General features: G+C 46.4%; 1 protein-coding gene across 2 annotated transcripts in view; it reads left to right on the forward strand.

Moving 5' to 3' along the window:
- Positions 1-6,673, forward strand: part of Morc2 (MORC family CW-type zinc finger 2) — a 42,693-nt gene extending 36,020 nt beyond the window's left edge. Inside the window, exons 20-27 of one of the 2 annotated variants that reach the window (XR_004389472.1) lie at positions 311-442; positions 912-966; positions 1,471-1,612; positions 1,724-1,948; positions 2,039-2,132; positions 4,254-4,442; positions 5,241-5,385; positions 5,553-6,673. Coding sequence is in view for 1 of the 2 variants with exons in the window: in XM_032916729.1 (XP_032772620.1) it covers positions 311-442; positions 912-966; positions 1,471-1,612; positions 1,724-1,948; positions 2,039-2,132; positions 4,254-4,442; positions 5,241-5,309 (906 nt within the window). In the remaining variant the exon portion in view is untranslated. Of the gene's footprint in view, positions 1-310; positions 443-911; positions 967-1,470; positions 1,613-1,723; positions 1,949-2,038; positions 2,133-4,253; positions 4,443-5,240 lie in introns of both variants that reach the window. The other variant, XM_032916729.1, reaches the window with a different exon arrangement.
- The last annotated feature ends 14,508 nt before the right edge of the window (positions 6,674-21,181 follow it).

Raw genomic sequence — 21,181 nt, forward strand, 5'->3', positions numbered from 1 at the left:
GTCTGCAGAAAACTTGAGTTGGCTTCTCACGGTGTGGGCATAGATGTTAACTTGATGACAGATGGCTTTGGTAGGTTATGGTCATAGTCATTGAGCGTCGAGGAGGTTTCCGCTGGCCGACAAGCAGGTTAAGCAGAAAGTAAGCTGAGAACTTCTCCTGTGGTCAGACCAGGAGGCTGTGTGTGTGTGTACTGAGTAATCCCAAGGGGGCTGGCATAGCTGCTCTGAATAGTTCCTTGAGGCTGCATAAAATCTTCTGCATCTTGGGAACTGAGCGTGGTCAGTTCATGCTTCTGCGCTTCTGCTTTAGGCATCCTCAGGTCGGAAGCGGAGTCTCGTAGTCTCAGATGAGGAAGAGGCTGAAGAAGAAGCTGAGAAGAGGAGAGAGAGGTGCAAGCGGGGCAAGCTTGCTGTGAAGGAGGAGAAGAAGGAGGCAAACGAGGTGGGTAGTCACATGCAGTTCACAGGGATTGCCTCCCTGGGCCTGTGCCAGCTCCCACTGAGTTAATGACTGAGGCTTTGCAAGGACTCTTGTTACCCAGATGATTAGAAATACGGGCCAGGGGTTGAGGGATTTAGCTCAGTGGTAGAGCACTTGCCTAGCAAGCGCAAGGCCCTGGGTTCGGTCCCCAGCTCCAAAAAAAAAAAAAGAAAAAGAAAAAAAAAAAAAATACGGGCCAGGTAGGATCCTAAGACGTCCTAATTACAGGCCAGCATACACTTGTGTGCATCTCGGTGCCCAGAATCACCTCAAATGTGCCGCTTGCCTGCTGTTTTGTTTATAAAGGTGGCAGAGGGTAGATAAGACACGGCGTGAATGTTACAGTTGATGACTATGGGTAGCCAGGTACACAGAAGGCTTTGTTGTAGGGGCCATTGAGGAAGCCTCTGATAGACTGTTCTCCTTGCAGCTCTCAGACAGTGCTGGGGAAGATGACCCGGCTGAACTCAAGAAGGCGCAGAAAGGCAAGTTTGGGGCGATCCCTGTCAGGCTGTGATGGAGATGGAAATGGAACCTTCACTGTCGCAGCTTCCTCCTGAAAGTTATCAGCTTCCTGGGTTTGGGCTCTGTTCCATCGTTGGTCCAGTTGTCCCTTCTTGGTTTTTTATGTTTCATTCGTGGTCCTAGAGGTTTTTGAGCAGATACTGATTGTATAGTTTAGTTTGGCCTTGAACTCGGAGTCTTCTGGAACACTGTCCAAGTGCTGAGATTGAAGGCATGTGCCACCCTGCCTGGCTTATTTTTTTGTTTGTTTTATGCTTTTGCCCTTTTTAATAGTTTTTCTTTGGTGTTTGCCCTTGGCAAATTGTTCATCCTGTGCCTTGGCTCCATGACAGCTGGAAGAACCAGCATTGCTAACCCTAGGTGTATACCTAGGGTCCACCTGTGGACTGCTTTATACATACAGCCTGGCTGAGGTGGGAACACGGATACAGTTCTCTGATTCTCACTTGTGTCTGAATTCTCAGATAAAGGACTGCATGTAGAGGTCCGTGTGAACCGGGAGTGGTACACAGGCCGTGTCACAGCTGTGGAGATGGGCAAGAATGTGGTTCGATGGAAAGTGAAGTTTGACTATGTGCCCACAGACACAACACCAAGAGACCGCTGGTAATGCCCTCTTCTGGGAGATCAAAATAGCAGAAGCCAGCTAGGGCAAAGAGAGGAGGTACCCCCATGTCCCCTCCTGGCACCCTCTTAGGAGCTCTGTGTCCCCCATAGGGTGGAGAAAGGCAGTGAAGATGTACGACTGATGAAGCCACCTTCCCCAGAGCATCAGAGCCCTGACACGCAGCAAGAAGGTGGAGAGGAGGAGGAGGCTATGGTGGCCCAGCAGGCTGTGGCCTTGCCAGAGCCTTCCACCTCTGATGGTCTTCCCATTGAGCCTGACACCACTGCCACCAGTACCAGCCATGAGACTATTGACCTCCTGGTCCAGATTCTTCGGTTTGTGTTTCTCTATCCTTCTCCTTGGGCTAACAATAATTCTGTACTCTTTCCACGCTGTTCTGAGTTCCGTCCTCCTCTCCTACTTAGGAATTGCCTGCGGTACTTCTTGCCTCCAAGTTTCCCGATCTCCAAGAAGGAGCTGAGTGTTATGAACTCAGAAGAACTAATATCCTTTCCTCTGGTGAGTCAGACCTAACTCTTGCTGTTTATACCGTGCCCGTGCGTGCTTATTGTCACTAGCTTCCCTCTCGCTGGGAAGATCTGAGTAGACAGGACTGCTGTGCAAAAAAGGAAGGCAGCTCCACCTCGGATTTAGGACAGATGCGCTTCCCTCTCCCTCTTCTTTGTCAAACCCGTCCTAGGTAACATTGATGGGATTAGACTCACTGTGCTAGAATGTGAGATCGCAGAGAGGTAAAGTGAGACTAGTGGCAGGTAGAGATGTGCATGAGGGCCTGGTAGCCCAGCGCACCTCCTGCTGGCTTTCTGCTTCACCGGCTTAGAAACCTGCTAGAGGTGGAGTTGCTGCTTCTAGGTAGCTGGCCACGGGACTGAGGGAAATGTTGCTGAGAGGCAGTGTCCAGAGCATCTTGGCGGCTTGGGTCGAGAAGAAAAGCCCTTGTCTAAAAACCTAACCAACCAAACAAAACTCAACCAGGGCTTCAAGTGCAGGGGACTCTGAAGTGGGGCAGGAGACTTGTGAGCAGCGATAGGCTGAAGGAGTTGGAGGTAATGGTACATCTTGAGTATCAGTCTTAGCTCAGTTTTATGTAGGAAATGGTGCTGAAGGAATTGTTGATCTGAACTAATGCTGAGGGCCAGATAGCAAGGAATGGGTTTGTAGGCTGCCTAGTGTCTGATCTGCTCTGTAGTCAGCATGAAAGTAGCCAGAGGCAGTTGGCAAATGGCTTGCTTTATAGAAATGTGCACTCAGCTGATTTTTGTCTGTTGCCCTTGCCTTTATGGGGGCACAAGACCTACCACATTCTTGTCACACAGTAAGCCCAGCCTGGCTTTGGCTTTTGCCCTTGTTTAGACCAGGTTCTCCAGACGTTCTAGGAGAACAGACATCTTCTTGCAGTTTGATTTGTTACTTTTGGCATCAAATTGTGAAATACAAAGCAAAAGCCATGGCCCAGCAGAACCTCAGGAGTAGGCACTGTCCACGTCTGAAAATAATATCTAGCTTGTTTTTGCAAAAGTGCATACCAGTACTAAGGCACAACTTTGTCTTCTAGTTACATTAATTTTTGTCCTTACCGGTGTGTAAATGGTGTCCGCTAGTATTTTCACAATTAAATGTTTAATATAATTGCCTTCAAGATATTCACTTGGGGGCCGAGAGGTGGCTCAGTGGTTAAAAGCACTTCCGGAGGTCCTGAGTTCAATTCCCAGGAAACACATAGTGGCTCTCAACCAACTGTAATGGGATCTGATGCCCTCTTCTGGTGTGTCTGAAGACAGCTACAGTGTACTTATATATAATAAATAAAACTTTAAAAAAAGAAAGATATTCAGGGGTTGGGGATTTAGCTCAGTGGTAGAGCGCTTGCCTAGCAAGTGCAAGGCCCTGGGTTCGGTCCGCAGCTCGGGGGGGGGAGTATTCATTTGAATTTGACTTAAAATTTATTTTGTGCAACCAAGGTATTTTTTATGTAGAATGTGAAGTTGCTCTTGCTATCATGGTATGAGATGATAGTCTTGACACACAACACAGCAGTCAGAAACCCCTCAATGCAGCAGCTTATGTAACTTCCACAGAAGCAGATGAGTACTAGAGTTTAGACTTCAGTGGGCAGCGGGGCCTGTGGTGGGTCTGTCATTGAAGATGCTTCCCTTTGTCAGTGGGTGTTTCTGAGCAGACACACAGGGGTACTACGTGAGTTGTTTTAACTACTTCGTAGTGAAGGTTCTGTTGCTGTGCAGCTATTTACTGTATAAAGCTGGGGATAGTTGCTGTTGGTTGGTGCTTGGTAGCTCTTTGGTTCTAACACTGTTAGGTAAGTCTGTCCTATTTTGGAGTTAGATAGGTGTGCTTGAACTAGAATGATCCCACCGTCTTTTTTTTTTTTTTTTTTTTTTTTTTCACGGTTAAAAGGTAAGATTTCCTTCTTTTTTTTAGCATTTGGCTGAATGCACGTGTCTTCATCCTCATGGTATCCCCAAAGGACTGCCACTGAGGTCACTTTACCATGATTCTAGAAGACTGCTTTCCCCTTATAGTGAAATAAAACCAAGCATCCTATGAACTCTTTGCCCTCCCCTCCTCTTCTCGTACCCCATATCTTGCTTCCTTCCACAGAAAGAATACTTCAAGCAGTATGAGGTAGGGCTCCAGAATCTGTGCCATTCCTACCAGAGCCGTGCTGATTCACGGGCAAAAGCCTCCGAGGAGAGCCTACGCACATCGGAGAAAAAGCTTCGTGAGACAGAGGAGAAGTTACAGAAGTTGAGGACCAACATTGTAGCTCTCCTGCAAAAAGTGCAGGAGGTGAGCCAGGAGCCCCCTCAGGAGCTAGAACAACTGGTCTCAGGGAGGGACTGGATGTCTCTTAGGACTCAACCACTCACAGGAATCTTTGCTTCCAATCCTGGCTGCTCAAAGCCCTGACCAGAGGCCTTGGGATGTTGGAGCTGCCGGGCCTTGTCCCAACCAGACCCCCCGGCAGTGTAGTTTGTGTGAGAGCCCTTTAAGCCACAGCAAAATCCTTATCTAAATGATACCCCAGACGTGCCTGAGTAGAAGTGGGACATTGCCCCTTAGGGATCTGGTATATATTTTCTCCATGGTAGACACTGAGAACCTGATTGATCTCTGGGGACGGACAGGCTGGTGAAGGAGCTGGAGCTATTAATGGGGTGGTGCTGTGAAATAAATAATGAGAGGCCGAATCCTGGGGGAGCCACTTGACTAGGTTTCTCAGGGTAGGGATACTTGCACTGAGACTGGGAGTTCACTAAGCTATAGTAGGGAATTGTGGACAGTAGGAGAGCTTGGAGACCTAAGTATGTGGTTTGAGCCCAAGAGTAGAAAACCACAAGGGATGTGGCATAGTCCAATTTTTAATATAAGACACTAATTAGTTTGAAGGTGTGCCGGTTAGAACCAGGGAACCTGATAAGAAAGCTCCCATACTTTGGGCATGCGGATTTAACTGAGATTTAGAAGCAGGGCAGGAGCAAGAAACAGAAGCCGACAGCAAGGGGAGAAGATAACAGGATTCCGGCTTAGCCCTATTCTTCAACCTGTTTTCCTGCCCCATCTGACTCCCGCCCCACTCTGTTCCAGGACATAGACATCAACACAGATGATGAGCTGGATGCCTACATTGAAGACCTCATCACCAAAGGGGACTGAGGAGCTGGGAGTAAGATCAACTCCTTCGCACACCCGCCCCTCAACACAGCAGCTTCTGGGGAGGGGAATTTCATTTGTGAGTTGGTGGACTTAATCTTGGTTTGAGTCATGTCAGACATTTGTGCTTTGGGAAGGAGATTCTTTGAATCTTCTTCCCTAAGTTTACATAAATATTTATTTTTTAAAAGAGAAGATGTTAATGCCTGCTGTGAGACCGTACTTTTTTTGTGTGACTCTTGAAAGGGCACAGAGTCTGAGCCATTCAGCTCCTGGCACCTCAAGATAGGATGAAGAAAGCGCCATCCTGAAGTTGGAGAGGCTCCAAGGGCATCAACAATGGGATATGAAAGATATATGGCCCCAGGGACTCAGCTCTGCAAGACCCTCCAGGGGTAATCAAAACAGGCCCAGTATCAGAAAGACTCTCCCTGTAACAGATTTCCTGGTGTCCAGTCAGGGCTGTGAAGGTCTGTAGGCTACCTGAGCAGCTGTCAGTCATCCTGGATGTGGCAGTATCCAGACAGCTTGGAGATGTTTGTTAATGCTCAAATTTCCCAATACACCACCTACTTTGTACTGGAGGAGCCATTTCCTGAGTCAACCACACTATCCAAGCTCAAGCATAGACAGCTCTGACTGGTCAGACCCTGGGCTGGATGGCTCTGAATGTTGAACTCCAAAGATTCTCAGGGTGTGCAAGGTGTGAGAGAGCTCTCTGGAGGAGACGGCTTCCTCAGTGGTGCTAGTTCCTGGAGAGCCTTTGCTGCTGCTTTTCTACTATGTACTCTCTGGGCTCCAGAGAGCCCTGCACCTCCCATGCTCTGGAAGTGAGGAGGAGGGACCATGTGCTTCAGACAACTACTCAGAGCCGGAAAGGCAAGAGCTTCATCTGATGGCTGCTGGAAGAATTCTGGTTCCAGTCACAACTCTTCACACTCCTGTTCAAGACTGACTTTGTACTCTTGACCCAAACCACCTTGGGATTTGTATCCATCAAGGCGAGGCTGCCACCTTGTGTCCCGTGGTCTCTGCGGAAGATGGGGGAGTGGTGGTGCGGGAACTGCACACATGGCTGGAAGTGCCTGCTTGAGCTCTGCCATCATGTTTAGGGGGTAGCATTCAGAATAGTTCTCTGAAACATTCTCCAATAGATGGGTTTCTGAGTTGGTGCACTCACCCCCCCATCGCCCCCAGCCAACTTTCTGTTAACCCTATCCAGGCAGGGTGTGGTCCATTTTTGTCCGTAAACCCACTGTTTAAAAGGAAATTGGCCCTGCATTTTTATTGGCAGGTAATACTCATTTTGATTTTTTTTACTTACACATGTAATCAAAATGTATTACTATAAATTTCTATTGGTGAGACTCCTGCGTTCAGTACATTCTTATGTGAGACACAAGACCTTTCTCTTCATTCTGTTACATCTCCACTCTTTGTTTTTGGCCTCACTTGCTTAATATGCACAGACACAGAAAAACTGCATTTCCTAGATGTTTTAGCTTTAACTTCCCTGGATGTGCTAAATCCAGCCCCACCTTTTCTGAGTGTGGGGTCTTTCCTGGGAACATGGAATAGCTGACCTGGAACTTGTTGATGATAAGGTGTTCACTGGCCCTAAGGAGGAGGATGGGGTTTAAGATGCTAAGTAACAGTGGACATGGTAAGAATTCAAATACTATAAAAGGCTGAACATGAAAAATAAGTCTCTCTACTACCTGATTCCTAAGTTCTCCCTGGAGATCAGAGTATTCATCTTGGGCACCCAGCTGCCCGTCTGCCCTCTTGGGTTGTTCCATTATTTGCCAAGGGCAACATTGCCCCGGAATGGCCTGTATGGGTCTACTTTGTTCTGAACCATCCCAGGGCACTTCATTATCTCGGACGTGTTGTCATGTAACAATATAAATACTTAACAGTCCTAATCTCTGCAAGAAAGCCGTGGTATGTGCCTTTATCTGTCACATTCGTATGAAGGGTGAGTTCCCGGAAGGACTATCAGATAGGTACTCATCTGCTGCCAACTTCCAGTTTCAACTCGTTAACTGCGAGTGTCTCCAGTCCTAACTGCTCACTGTTAGTAAAAGATTTCCTTTTCACGTAACTGAGCAGTTCCACTGGCTTGCCTAGGCTTCTGCTTTGTTGGTAGAGGTGTATGCAGTGCTGAAGAATCTAGAACCAGGCATCTGTTTGTAGATCATGAGTTTGCAAAATCCTCAAGGAAATAAGGATTTGTGATTTCTAACTCCATTAAGGAATAAAATGCTGTCTACCACCAGATAAAGATATGGATTAGAACAGGCTGAAGAAACTTCTTACCTTACAGGCTCATTATGTTTCCCAAGTCTGCATGACGTTCAGATACGCTGGCTGCCTGATAGTTTGCACCTTTAGGTTAAGCCCGATAAAATTCCAAATTTGCTGTTTACGCAGAACTCAGGTTTTGTGCCTGCACTGGCTACTTGATCCCTGTTGGGAAGATCGTCCGACAGGGTAGGGTGAGCCTAAAACATCCTAAGAATTCTACTGCAAGGTTCTGGATTGGAGATGAAACCGCAGGGTTCCATGTTCTACAGCTACATGGTACTCACTTCTCAGAGCAGCTGCGGAGCCAACTTGACCCAGGAGGCAGGACTCCAAAAGGTTCTACCTTCACCACTGCTTGAGGGACCGACTCCACGGTGAGCAAGGGTGGTAAGGCAAAGTGTTGCCATGCCTACACTTCAGTCTTGCCATTTTTCAGTAGTAATCTGCCAGGTGCCGGGCCCACCCAGGGCCACTGCTGGGCTCAGCAGAAACTTGCTTCTTACTTGGAAGGCAAACAAGGCCCTTACTCTTACTTCCTTCTCAAAAGGGCTTGTACGGCAGATCTTCCAGTTTAGTAAACATCAAGGGCAGGTTCCCCCATGAAGTTAGACAGTGCTTCTGAAAAGCCATTAGTAGTCTCTGCATTCCACCGGTTACCTATAGGCCTTCATCTGTTTACTGAGTGGGCCATACAGGGCTATGCTTTCCCAGGACTGCCATCAAGGCCATCTATTTAGCCAGTTTCATCAGTGTCTCAAAGGTACAGCTGGGCTTCCATTTGGCTTCTGCCAGACTTTTGCCATTTCTTAGGGCTCTCATCCTCAGCAGTCGCCAGCTAATACCTGAAGAGGAGGGGGCCAGGGGGTCATCCGCCCTTGAGGGCAAGAACACTGCAAACTCAGGTCCTTTGAACCTTCCTGGAATGCTACTAGGATTCTCAGGATCCCTTGCAGCCCCCATTTCTTTTAAATCCGTGGCCAGCTCTACTCTGCTACTCTGACTTGCTGTCCTTTCTGCCCTTCTTAAGCTCTAGGTTCTCAGTGCCCCTTCCAGATGTCTCACCAGTTGTGAGACTTGGGGTGTGTCTTAGTCAGGGTTTCTATTCCTGCACAAACATCATGACCAAGAAGCACGTTGGGGAGGAAAGAGTTTATTCAGCTTACACTTCCACATTGCTGTTCATCACCAAAGGAAGTCAGGACTGGAACTCAAGCAGGTCAGGAAGTAGGAGCTGATGCAGAGGCCATGAAGAAATGTTACTGGCTTGCTTCCGCTGGCTTGCTCAGCTTGCTTTCTTATAGAACCCAAGACCCCCCAGCCCAAGGACAGCACCACCCACAATGGGCTGGGTGGTTCTCCTTTGATCACTAGTTAAGAAGATGCCTTACAGCTGGGACTCATGAAGGCATTTCCACAACTGAGGCTCCTTTGTCTGTGATAACTCCAGCTTGGGTCAAGTTTACGCACAAAACCAGCCAGTACACAGTGCTTCACTTGACATTGGAGAGGGGCCTGGCAGTCTCTGTGGGTAACTAATGTTTAGTCCTGTAGGGCACTGGCCTTCCAACTGGCCAACAGTAGTGGTCGGAAGAGTGCACCCTGCCCCCAACCGAGACAGCATTTGCTCAGAGTTGCATAGGTGACCGTACGCAGGGAGGTTGCCCTGAGGGACTCATCAAAACCTGGGTTTATCTTAGAGGTGAGCAAAGATTTATTTTTTTATGTATCTGAATGTCTTGCATTCTTAGATGCCTGCGCACCACTTAAATGTGTGATGCCCTCAGAGGGCACTGAAACTGGAGTTTGTAAGCCGCCTGTGGGTGCTGACAAGCCTGAGTCCTGTCCAAGAGCAGCAGGAGCTCTGACCTGGAGCCACAGCTCTGGCCTCCAGTTTTCTCAGCTCATTCGGATCACTCCAGGTGACACTGCAGACACCCTTCTGTCCCGGAGCCCTTGTTTCTGCAGGGTGGGGGACCTGGGAAGGGCCTGCTTGTGTTCAGTTTGCCTTGAAAGGCCAGCCTGTGTTCAGGCTTAGCAGCTTTTCTGTGGGGCCAAGTACCTGAGGTCTCTCGTGTTCACAGCATAAATAGGTCTGCTCTTAGCTCCACCGCGGTGGCTGTTGAAAGGTAAACTCTGTTGTTGGCTTCGTTCTCTGTAGCCATGGCTGTTCTAGAGCTCCCACAGCGGGCTGACCTCTTAACAAGAGACCGCCATGCCTCTGCGTCAACTGTACTAGGATTAAAGGCTTGCGCTACCATACCTGACTAAACCTAAGTACTTTTAGGTTTGGGGGTTTCCTAACTGAGGAAAATCACTTTCTTCCCAACCTTGCCTCCACATCCACTTTATTGCAATGATTATTTTTATTCAAATCAGCCTCTGTGGAACTATTTGAGTATAAACAGTAAAGGTTACACCAAGATTTTTCTCCTGGGAGGAAATAGGTTTAATTGTGTTTGAAAATATAATTGCTTTAAATACATTTTACCTTTAAATATGTTTTGAGGTTGTTGACATTTTTATGTTAGTAGGCTCCCAGAAGGTTACAAATGGTTTCGCATTTGTTCATCATCTTTTAGGGGTTTGGAGCTAGCTCGTTGGTTAAGAGCAGTTCTTCCTTTTCCAGAGCTGGGTTCCCAGCGCTCATGTCAAGTGGCCGACACTTGCCTGTTACTAACTCCAGGGGATCTGATGCCCTCCTCTGGCTCCTGGCCCATGCACATAAATTTTTAAAAATCAGCTAAAAAGATGTTTTAGATTATCCAGTAGGGTTTTATATTTTCCTTGCAAGGGATCTACAGTTTTCTGACTAAATAAGCCTTTATAATTTCTTCACACAGCTCTAATAGGTTTCTGACTGAAGTTATTTACTATTTATTGCTGTTGTCACTATTCCAACGGGTACCTTTCTCTGTATCTAGTACTTACGGCTATTCATATGAAGAAACGCCAATAATACATGTAATTTATTTCTATTTTATGAACTGATAGTTATGAAAGCTTGTTTTTAAGGTCCTTGCTCAAGCACCTCCTACCAAACTATACCCCCAGCCAAGGGCTCCCCTGTTTTTAGACACTTTTTGTTTGGAAACAGCGTCTAAGTTGCCAAGCTGTCCTTTAATTCATTAGTCCAAAGCAGGCCTTGTATTTGAGAGCTAAGATTACAGACTTGGGCCTCTTCCCAACTAGCCTTCTTCTGCTTTCATGTGGTTGTGTGTGTGTGTGTGTGTGTGTGTAGATTGTTTACAGGAGCACAGGCCCCTTACTAGTGATTATAACACTGAGGAAAATCTCTCTCCCCACCAGTCATTAATTTCCTATAAATCTTCAGAGAGCGGTGGACCCCCATAAGTGATCCTTCTGTTTCCAGGAGAGGGTATTGATAGCCCCAATCTTATGAAGATTGTGCGCAGGTCATTACAGCTGTTGTGACAGCCATATAATGTCCTCTCATGCATGCCCCCTTCTTGGCTCTAAAATCCTGTCAGATATCCCGTTTATGTCTGAGCATTCGGCAGTCATTTATTCTCAGTACTTGGATCAGTTATTGGTGACCAAACAAACGGAGTCCTCTCTGATCAGATGATTAATTTAAAGGTAGATAGATACCATGATCATTTAGCAAACCAGCAGTTGCTTCCCCACTAGAGCCTATGACCTCTAGGACTATGGGCTTCTGACTGGTTTACGGTACCAGATAAAAATCTCTTTTGTGGGAGTGATTCTCGGATCTGATCAGAGAGCAGCTGGTACCCCCATTACAGACCTGCCACTATTGCACCTGTGGGCACATCTTGCCCAGCCAGTCAGTAATTTGCCTACAGAGTCCACATCTGAAAAAGACTGCTGATGGAAATTCTACAGCAGCCTGTGCAGAGGCTACAAAGGTCTTTTGAGGTATTAAAAACTGTTGGCTGGGCTCCCTGGCTCAGTAACATGTCTGTGAAAATATTCCTTATACCCTTTCCAGGTTATGATTATGTTTAAGATTTTAAAATGTTGGGGCTGGAGAGATGGCTTAGTGGCTAAGAGCCTGGTTTTGCTCTCAGAAGACCTGTGTTTGAGTCCCAGCATCCACGTGGTGGCTTACAACTGTCAGTAATCCAGTTCCAGCAGACCTGATGCTCTCTTCTGATTTCTACGGGCACCCGGCATACATGTGGCGCGCGCACACACACACACACACACACACACACACACACACACACACACACATATATATATATATATGAGCAAGCATTTGTTCACATAAATAAAATTTTAACAAACTATTTTAAAATGTCCAGTATATCTAGTTTTCATCTTTTTAGTGAATGTATGCATTGTTAAACCCAATTGGCCAGGAATTTACCACTTAGCTGTCTGTCTTTTAAAAGTCTACATTCTATTTGTATTCTATGGTTTTATTTATATTTGTGGGGGAAAAATTCCTGGTGATGAAGATGGAACACAGGACCTTTCATGCTTGAGAATTCTTTTTTTTTTTTTTAAGATTTATTTTATGTGAGTGCACTGTAGCTGTCTTCAGACACATCAGAAGAGAGCATCAGATCCCATTACATACAGATGGTTGTGAGCCACTATGTGGTTGCTGGGAATTGAACTTAGGACCTCTGAAAAAGCAGTTAGAACTCTTAACTGTTGAGCCATCGCTCCAGCCCCAGCCCCCAAGAATTCTTTTTAATGTAACACTGGGCTGAATATGTTATATTTTAGCTGTCTTTGTTGAATTTTGTTATCCATGCTACTAAAAAAGAATAAAACAGTTAAAATAGACAGATAAAATGAAAAGTTATTCCAGGGCTGGAGAGATGTGTCAGCGGTTAAGATCACTGAGTGTTTTGCAGAAGACCCACATCTAGCACCCACATGGCAGCTCACAACTATCTGTAACTCCAGTTCCAATGGATCACTCGCCCTCTTCTGGCCTCCTTGGGAACTGCATGCACATGATGCACAGACACAAGCAGCAAAAAGTCCATACACGTAAAAATCCTTAAAAGGGAAATGTAGTCTTTGTTGCTGCTATTCTGTAGGTCGTGTATTGAAAGTTGTCTCTCTCGTCCCAATCTCCCTTCTTGCCACCTCTTCTTTCCTATACAGATGATTCTTTTAGACACCCATCCCAATCTGTCAGGAGCAACAGTTTGGACCCTATAGTTTGGTTGAAATCAGGAGTTTCCTGGGTCATTCTGTGCAGCTCATGTCTAAGGCCCATCTGAAGCTGACACGGCAGCAATGCTGCCCAGGTACTGCCCGCATCTCCTCTCTACTCTGGCTGGTCTGTCTGCCCTGGTATTCATTAAAACAGCACACTTATGGGCTACTATCCTGCGAAAGACACTGGGGATGCCACAGTGTATGTGACAGACGCCCTCATGAAGCTCCCAGGCCACATGCAGTAGGAGACAAGCACAACCTGTGGTAGGTGGTGACCAGTGCATTGGAGGAAATGACGACTGCTTGACGATTTGTAGCTTGTGTATCTGTAGTTAGTTTTGATTTTGTTTTGACAGGGTTTCTCTGGGTAGCCCTGGCTGTCCTGGAACTCACTCTGTAGACCATGCTGGCTTCACCTCCAGAATACTGAGATTAAAGATGTGTGCCACTGTTGATTCTTCATTCTCCCTTCCCATGCCCCAACAGTTAGTTGAAAAACATTTATACTTTTTTGGGGGGGAAGGGGGGAGCAGTTATCTCACAGTCACTCGGACAACTTTTAAAAAATATATTAGAGTTCTGATAGGCAGCACGTTCCATTTGTAGATTTCCTGGAGCTGCAGTTACAGGCAGCTGTGAGCCTCCACACATGGGTGCTAGGAACTGAAATCAGGTCCACAGCAAGAGCAGAATGTGCTCTTAACTGTGGCAGTCTCTCCAGCTCCTCTCTAGCTCCTCTTCCCAATTTGTTTTCCCCCCAATTATGAAAATAATTATGAAAATTGTGGGCGTTATAGAAAACTCAATCTCTACATGGCAAAGCAAAGCACAAAAAGATAAGCCAGCGGCTCTCATCTCTCCCTTACAACTAGCGAGATTTAATTCTGACGAAGATGGAAACCCTTACGGTGGGAATTCTCAGTTTTGTTTCTGGTGGTACCAGGGGTCAAATTCAGGGTCTGGTGTGTGATAGACAAGTGCTGCACAGTTGGGGCACACCCTCTGGCCTGTGGCTTTTATTTAATAGGTATGGAGGCATGACAAGTTCTAGTTAAGATTAGTCTGAGTGACAGGCAGCGATGACATGATCTGAACAAGGCTCTTACAAGCTAAAGCACACTCTACATTGATACAATGCTGATTCATAACCAAATCAATAAGACTTCAATACGATGGTTTTCCAGTCTAGTGAACAAAGACACGGCCTCTCCTGACTCCTTTTTCCTGTGAACTGTATCTCACTTTCTCTTGCTAAGCTTCTGCTATGACTTGTTGCTGTGAGGGAAATGCTCTTGTCCAGAAAAGGGTGAGGGTTGATTTTGTTAGAACTAGCAGGACCTTGACTGGAAGCATCCCAAGGAGAAGCTGGGATTGTGTTGTTGTTGGCACATGCCTTTGATCCAGCAGGAGAATCTCTGTGAGTTCCAGGCCAGCTGGGGCTACACAGAGAAACCGAGTCTTAAAGGATTAAAGAAAAAAAAAATCCCCAGGAGGACACTTCTTTTAAAAAGCGGAGTTGAACAGGAGATTAGGTGAAACCCGCTTTAGTTATGGACTTTGAGGTGATCATGTATTCTGGGAACCATAGCACATGAACAGACACCCCACAAATCGTGATCAATGATATGGTAGGGAAAAGCTTTTGACTAAAGTAGAGGAAGAGAAGTAGAGAAGATTTACACTAGGAAAACAAACTGGACTAGGCAAATCCATGGCGTTACTGGACCTTAACCATTACCAGGTTGCTTTAAGCTTCCGGACCCTTTCTCTTCTTCTCCTTTCATTCTTGCTCCTGTTTCCTCCCTGGTTTGGAGATGAGGGTTTGTAAGTTTTCCTGTGGAATCTAACTCTGCTTACACATTCCTTCAGAGAATTGTTCTCTTTAGATCGCCACCAAGGGTTCAGCTTTCCTTCGTGTAGCTTGTAGTTGGGACAAGTCAAGCTCGCTTTGAGATCAAATACTGGTTTCTTCCTAGTGCCTGGAACCTGTTTCATTGTCAGCTTGAGCAGGCTGACAACTGCAGTGGATATTCCTTTCAGTGGCCTTTAGCTTGGGTGTCCTGGATGCAGCCTGGCCCTTTGAAGAACTCCCAGGTCGGGTCACCTGTGGAGACTGGCTTGCTCACTGAAGTCAGCTCATTATCCTTAGAAGCAGCTGGGAACTTGGCGTTCACTTCAGTTGCAGACAGCACTCGTCTGGCCCCTTCAAACACAGTTCCATGACTTTCAGAGCCATGGGGCGGGCCTTGAGAGCGCTGCTGCCTGGCCGGGGTGCAGAGTACAGAGAGTATGGAGTCTTCCTCCATGGACCTGGGTCAGTCTCTGTGTTGTCAAGCTGAGTTGGCTCATTAAGCGAATTGTCTTACATGTTTCTTTGGATCCTATTTTCCTTTGTTTTTTTTTTTTAAGATTTATTTACTTTATGTATGTAAGTGCTCTGTCTGCAGGTACTCCTGTGTGCCAGGAGAGGGCATCAGATCACATTATAGAAGCTGTGAGCCATGATGTGGGTGCTAGAAATTGAACTCAGGACCTGGAGAAGAGCAGTCAGTGCCTGTAACCACTGAACCACCTCTCTAACCACCAGGGCTCCATTGCTCTTAAAAGGCATCTTAGGAAGCTTGAGCTAGTGGCTGTAGACCTTTTATTGTTCCTGAGTTTGGGGACCCCCTGAGCACAGAGAGGTCTTTTCTCCAAAGGCCCCTTTGGAGCTTTACTGTGTTTTATTTTTCCTGAGGAAGCTGCAATCCCGTCTTCTTGGCCCTGGTCTGGCGGAGAAGAAACCTTTGTAGTAGTTCTGAGGTGTTGGTTTTCCTGCTTTCCTTAAGTCTGAAATGTAGTAGGATGGCTCCTCCTTAGCTCAGACTGATGACCATTTCTTTTTTCTTTCTTTCTTTTTTTTTTTTCCGGAGCTGGGGACCGAACCCAGGGCCTTGCGCTTGCTAGGCAAGCGCTCTACCACTGAGCTAAATCCCCAACCCCCACTTTCCCATTTCTTAACATAGGCACCTAAAGCCTACAAACTCCCTTCTTAAGACAGCTTTCATTATATCCTACAGATTTCAGTGTGTTGTCTTTCCATTTTCATTACAGGCTAGGTATGTTTTGCATTCCTTATTTCTTCAATGACCACTTCACTATTCAATAGTATGGAACTCTGCCAGTTAATGCATACTTTACGGTTTCTCCTCTCTCTTTTAAAGATCTATTTATTATATACACAGTGTTCTGTATATATATCTGCATGTCAGAAGAGGGCACCAGATCTCATTACAGATGGTTGTGAGCCACCATGTGGTTGCTGGGGATTGAACTCAGGACCTCTGGAAGAGCAGTCAGTGCTCTTAAACCCTGAGCCATCTCTCCAGCCTTACAGTTTCTCTTGATTTATTTTTTTCACCGTGATCAGATAGAATGCAATGGGTTGTTTCAGTTTTGCTGTATGTAAGACTTGCTTTGTATTCAAACAATATAATTGATTTTAGAGAAAGTTCCATGGGCAGCTGAAAATATGTATTTTGAAGTGTATTGATAGAATGGTCTGTAGATGTATGTTAAGTCCATTTGATCTGGGATGTCATTTCAGATATCTCTCTGGATTTTGTAGGAATGGCCTGTTGAGAGAGTGGGCTTTTTTTTTTTTTTTTTTTAAGATTTATTCATTTATTATATATAAGCACACTGATGCTGTCTTCAGACACACCAGAAGAGGGCATCAGATCTCTTTACAGATGGTTGTGAGCCACCATGTGGTTACTGGGAATTGAACTCAGGACCTCTGGAAGAGTAGTCGGGTGCTCTTAACCGCTGAGCCATCTCTCCAGCCCAAGAGTGGGCTTTTGAAGTAACTCATTGTTGTGCTGGAGTTAATCTGTGACTATGTCTAGCTATATTTGTTTAATGAAGCCAGATGCTCCTGTGTTTGGTGCTTATGCTTAGAATTGCAATGTCCCTTGATGGATTGTTCCTTTAGTCAGTAGACAGCGACCTTCTCTCTTATTAGACTTGAAGTCTACTTTGTCAGGTATTAAAACAGTGAGGCTCGCTTCCGTGCTCCATTTGTGTGGAATACCTTTTCCATTCTTTCGCAACAAGATAGCATCTGTCTTTTATGGAATGTTTCTTGAAGGCAACAAATAGTTGTATCCTGATTTTTAATCCACTAGTCTGTGCCTTTTGATTGGGGAATTAAGACCATTGATAATTGTTTTTATTGAAAGGTGTGTATTAAGTCCTGTCCTTTTGTTAATTCTGTAGTATTTATGGTTTACCTTTTCCTTTCTTGATTATTCAAATGTTGCTAATTCTTTTTGTGGCCTCACATACTTGTCTTCCTCTTTGGTCTGAAGGATTTCTTCAAGTATCTCCTGTAGAGATGGCTTGCTGGTCATGAATTCCTTTAACCTGTTTTTTATTGTGGAAAGTTATCTTTCAGTTAAGACAGATAGCTTTGCTGGGTATAATAGTCTGGTTCAATGTTGCCTTTCATTCAAGCCCTCCTGGTGGTGTGTGGGAGACTTTTCCTGGAGAGATGCAACACGAACAAATCTATTCATTACAAAAGCGGAACTCATGGCAGACCAAAGTATTGATTGCACCAAAGAATGACTTGGTAAGCCAATGAGTTTTTTCTTTGGGTTTGGATGAGGAGTTACTTACAGGAGCAGGGGTGACTCAATAGCTGATAAATTAGCATAAAGCCCACCAATATAGGTGTGGGCTCACCAACCCCAGAGCTCTCAGTATAATTATAGGCAACTTAACAGGTCCAAGAATCTTTCTCCAGCTTGGTTAGTCAGGTTCCTCCCTAATAGCTGTTTACTCATGAAATGCTTGGCGGGGCCTTCAAGAAACATTCTGCTTCCCAAGACAGATGATGTGTAGTTTATTTATCTCTGGAGTTAATGAACCTTCCTCCTTCCTCGAGGGAATGTTTTAGTTTGGAGGAAACTGCTTTTAAACTTGCTTTTAAAGTGTGTGTCAAGAAATCTCATGGGTCTGCCTTTATACAGTGTTGGTTATATGGTCATTTTCTTATCTGGACTTAGCCTCCAGTAATCATGACAAGAGGACAATAAAGTAGAGCCCAGAGCTATGGGAAATGGTAGTGGAGGAGGAAAGGGTCACAAGATCCTCATCTAGGTTATCAGTTACTTCTCAACGTAAGTGACCTGGGGAGATGCTAAAGCAGGGAGTGGAAAGTTACTGGAACCAAGTAGTCTGTGATGCAGCTTCTATGAGGTTGCCATCCGTGATGGGGTGGGGCTAATGTGATGATTCAGCTGCTTGGCTGTATCCAAGCTCCTGCAGCTGACTGCTCACCCACGCTCTGTATGTCAGCCTTGTAAACTCATCAGTAAACCAAGATGGACCTTCGGTCTGCACCAGCGTACCTCTGGGGTGACTGATGACTGTTCACTGGGGTCCAGGTCACTGTTGAGGGTTTTTTTTTTTTTTGTTTCCCAGAGCTGAGACGAACCCAGGGCCTTTGCTTGCCATAGGCAAGCGCCTACCACTGAGCTAAATTCAACCCCGAGGGTTTCTTTACCACACTTTCCTATGCTTTCCTTCTCTGTACACTGACTGGTTTAATTACCCTGTGACCCTTTTTCTGGTCATCTGTTCTGAATGCCTCTCATTATATGAACTTCAATCTTTCTCCTAATTTTGGGAAATTTTCTGCTATGATTTTATTGAAAATGTTTTCAATGCCTGTAGGAGGAAAAGCCTTGTCCATATTCCCTTTAAAGTGCTGTAGGTACCATATTGTCTGTGTGCTGGGCCTTCCCAAGTTCACGTCTTCAAACTCAGCTCTCCTAGCCTGTCTGTGACTGTGAGTGAGGCTTTCTGCCGAGCTTTTACATTTAACTGAGTTTTTCATTTCCAGATTACAGTTTTTCATTGTTTGCATTTCTTGAACTCCTGTCAGATCTTGCATTGACTTTACTCCATTTGGTCAATTGTGTTCTCCTGGAACTCAGTTTATTAACTTATTTGGACATGCAATCATTCTTTTGAGTTCTTTGTCTTGGATTTCATCAATTCATTCTTGGTGGAGGGCACTGCTGTAGGATTAGAGATTTCAGGATGTTATATTGCCTTGTTTTATGTGTTACTTGTGGTTTTGCATTGGGACTTGCGTGTCCTTCCCCCACACCCCCACAACATGATTTCTCTGTGTAGCCCTGCTGGTCCTGGAACTTGCTCTGTAGACCAGGCTGGCCTTTAAGAGACCTGCCTCTGCCTTCTGAGTGCTGGGATTAAAGGTATGTGCCATGACCGCCTAGCTTCATTATCTTGAGTTTAGTCATTGGTTGAGTTCATTTTTAAAAATATTTAGATTTTTTTTTTATTCTTTCAGAGAGCATTTGCGTGGTTAAAGGTGGACTAAGTTGTTCTGGTGACATTTTCCTCAGCTGGACACATGGTCAGGGTAGAAGGCACACAGTACAAACTTGCTTTAGAGTATTATCTGCAAATCCAGTCACTATTAAAGGTGCAAGCCTGTGTCGAGAGTGCAGCACAGTCAGAGAGTCCGCCATAAGCACCCGCCATTTTAGGAAGAAGGGGTCACTGATGGTCATGTGGTAACTGTTTTGGTAACTTCAGGTATCGGTGGAAAGGAAAAACAAACTCAGACTAGTGGTTCATATTAGCTTGACAGAAAGGGGGAAGAGGGATGGGCAAAGGGAATAGTCAGGGGCAAAGCAGAGGTGGTGAGGCAGCCTTGGCTAGAAACTGAACCGAGAGGCGAGAAGTTATGCAGTCAAAAGATGGACAGCATACCCCAATTCTGGCAGGCCGCTGAGATCCCCATGCCTGGGCTGCCTGGGCTTAGTGAAGGAAACTGGACAAGGAAAGAGGAGGCAGGAATAAAAAGGAGAGGTCTGAGGGGGGAGAGTGTGTGAATGCCCTCTAGCCTGTTTCTGTTTCTGTTTGAATTGGCAGCCTGACTCTTCCACTTGGGTGGTCTGGGTGGTCCTCTTTTGAGTCATCTGAGTTGCTTTCACACCCGCCACACCCTTGGCCCTTTACCTTGCTACCGTGTGCCCACGCTGCTGTGCAGGCCTTTGCTGCCCGGCCTGCACCCCACTCACAGTGGCACTTGGCACCACACAGCGCATGTCAGCACTATGTGCTTCTGGATGGCTTCTGTCTCCCCTCCCCTTGGGCTGCTGGGCTTCTATACATGTGGACTTCTCTGCACCACACTCTCTCCAATACCCCGTCACTCTGTGGGTCTCTGACTTGCTTCCTTTCTGTGTCTCTATGATACAAGTTCTGACTCTTTTGCCGGTTTAATCTGTGCTCTCGTCCAGCCAATCTCAACATCCTACTGGACCGTGATGCTCGGCAAGCTGGATAGGCAAGCGCATGCGCATGCGCATGATCTGAGGCCCCACACTGATGCCGAGCATGGTCCTCAAGCACAGTCCACTTGGTTGAGAGGGCTTTGCAATTGAACCCAAGATCGCCAGTCAGCTAGTCTGGCTAGCCTGCTTGCTAGCCCTACACTGGCCCCTGCACTTGTCTCTGTCCTCTGACAGCATGTGGCTTGGGACCCAAACTCCTGTCCTTAGGCTTGTGCAGCAAGTGCTTATCTGCTGAGCCACCCCCCAGACCCCTTAATTTGTTTTTATTGTCCCATGTGACCCAGTGATTTCAGGTCTTGAGTGGGAGAGTGAATCTGCCTGCTGCTGTGACTCTACCAATTCAGCTATCATGCGAGCCCTGCCTTTAGGGAACCAGAGTGAAGGTCAATTTTTCTAGGACATTGCGTTGCCACTTCGACCTGTTCAGAGTTGTGCTGGTCCATTCCTGACTCTTTGGATCCCACTTTGCTTCAGTGTGGAAGCCTTTGTCCTTTCTGAACTGGGCCCAGTGTGGCTTGTCCCCTCCCTTGTCTTCTGAGACAGGTCCATCCCAGAGTTGCACCCCCTGCTCACAGTGGCCACCCACCCAGGTAGGTGGAAAGACTGGATGCTGTTTTGTGGAGCCCGGTTGGAGCCCGGGGTGCTGGGCTTCTAGGCAGATAGCGAGTCCTGGCTCTGGTATGGTGGTACCCAACACCACCACTTCCCTCACCTAGAAGTCTGGGCGGTGGAGGTGGAACCAGCAGGCCAAACCACCAGCCTCTCTGCCTCCAGGCTCAGAAGCCAGTGGTCTGAGTTGCCTGGCAACAGGACAATAGACGTTGCCTACACCACAGTTGTCAGGCTGCATGGAACTCGCCAACCTTTTGTGAGGCTGTGGGGTCCATGGCCATGATGCCTCTACCTGGACCTTTCTAGGAATGAGCAATAGATGCTCCTGGTGGCCTTTGGGTAGCTTGTGGGCAGATCTGGGCCCAGTTCTGCACCGTGGCTGTGGTGTCAAGGGGTGCCCTTTCTCTGGGTCGGTAATTGGTG

This window comes from Rattus rattus, chromosome 11 (genome assembly GCF_011064425.1).
Source record: "Rattus rattus isolate New Zealand chromosome 11, Rrattus_CSIRO_v1, whole genome shotgun sequence".
Classification (NCBI taxonomy): Eukaryota; Metazoa; Chordata; class Mammalia; order Rodentia; family Muridae; genus Rattus; species Rattus rattus.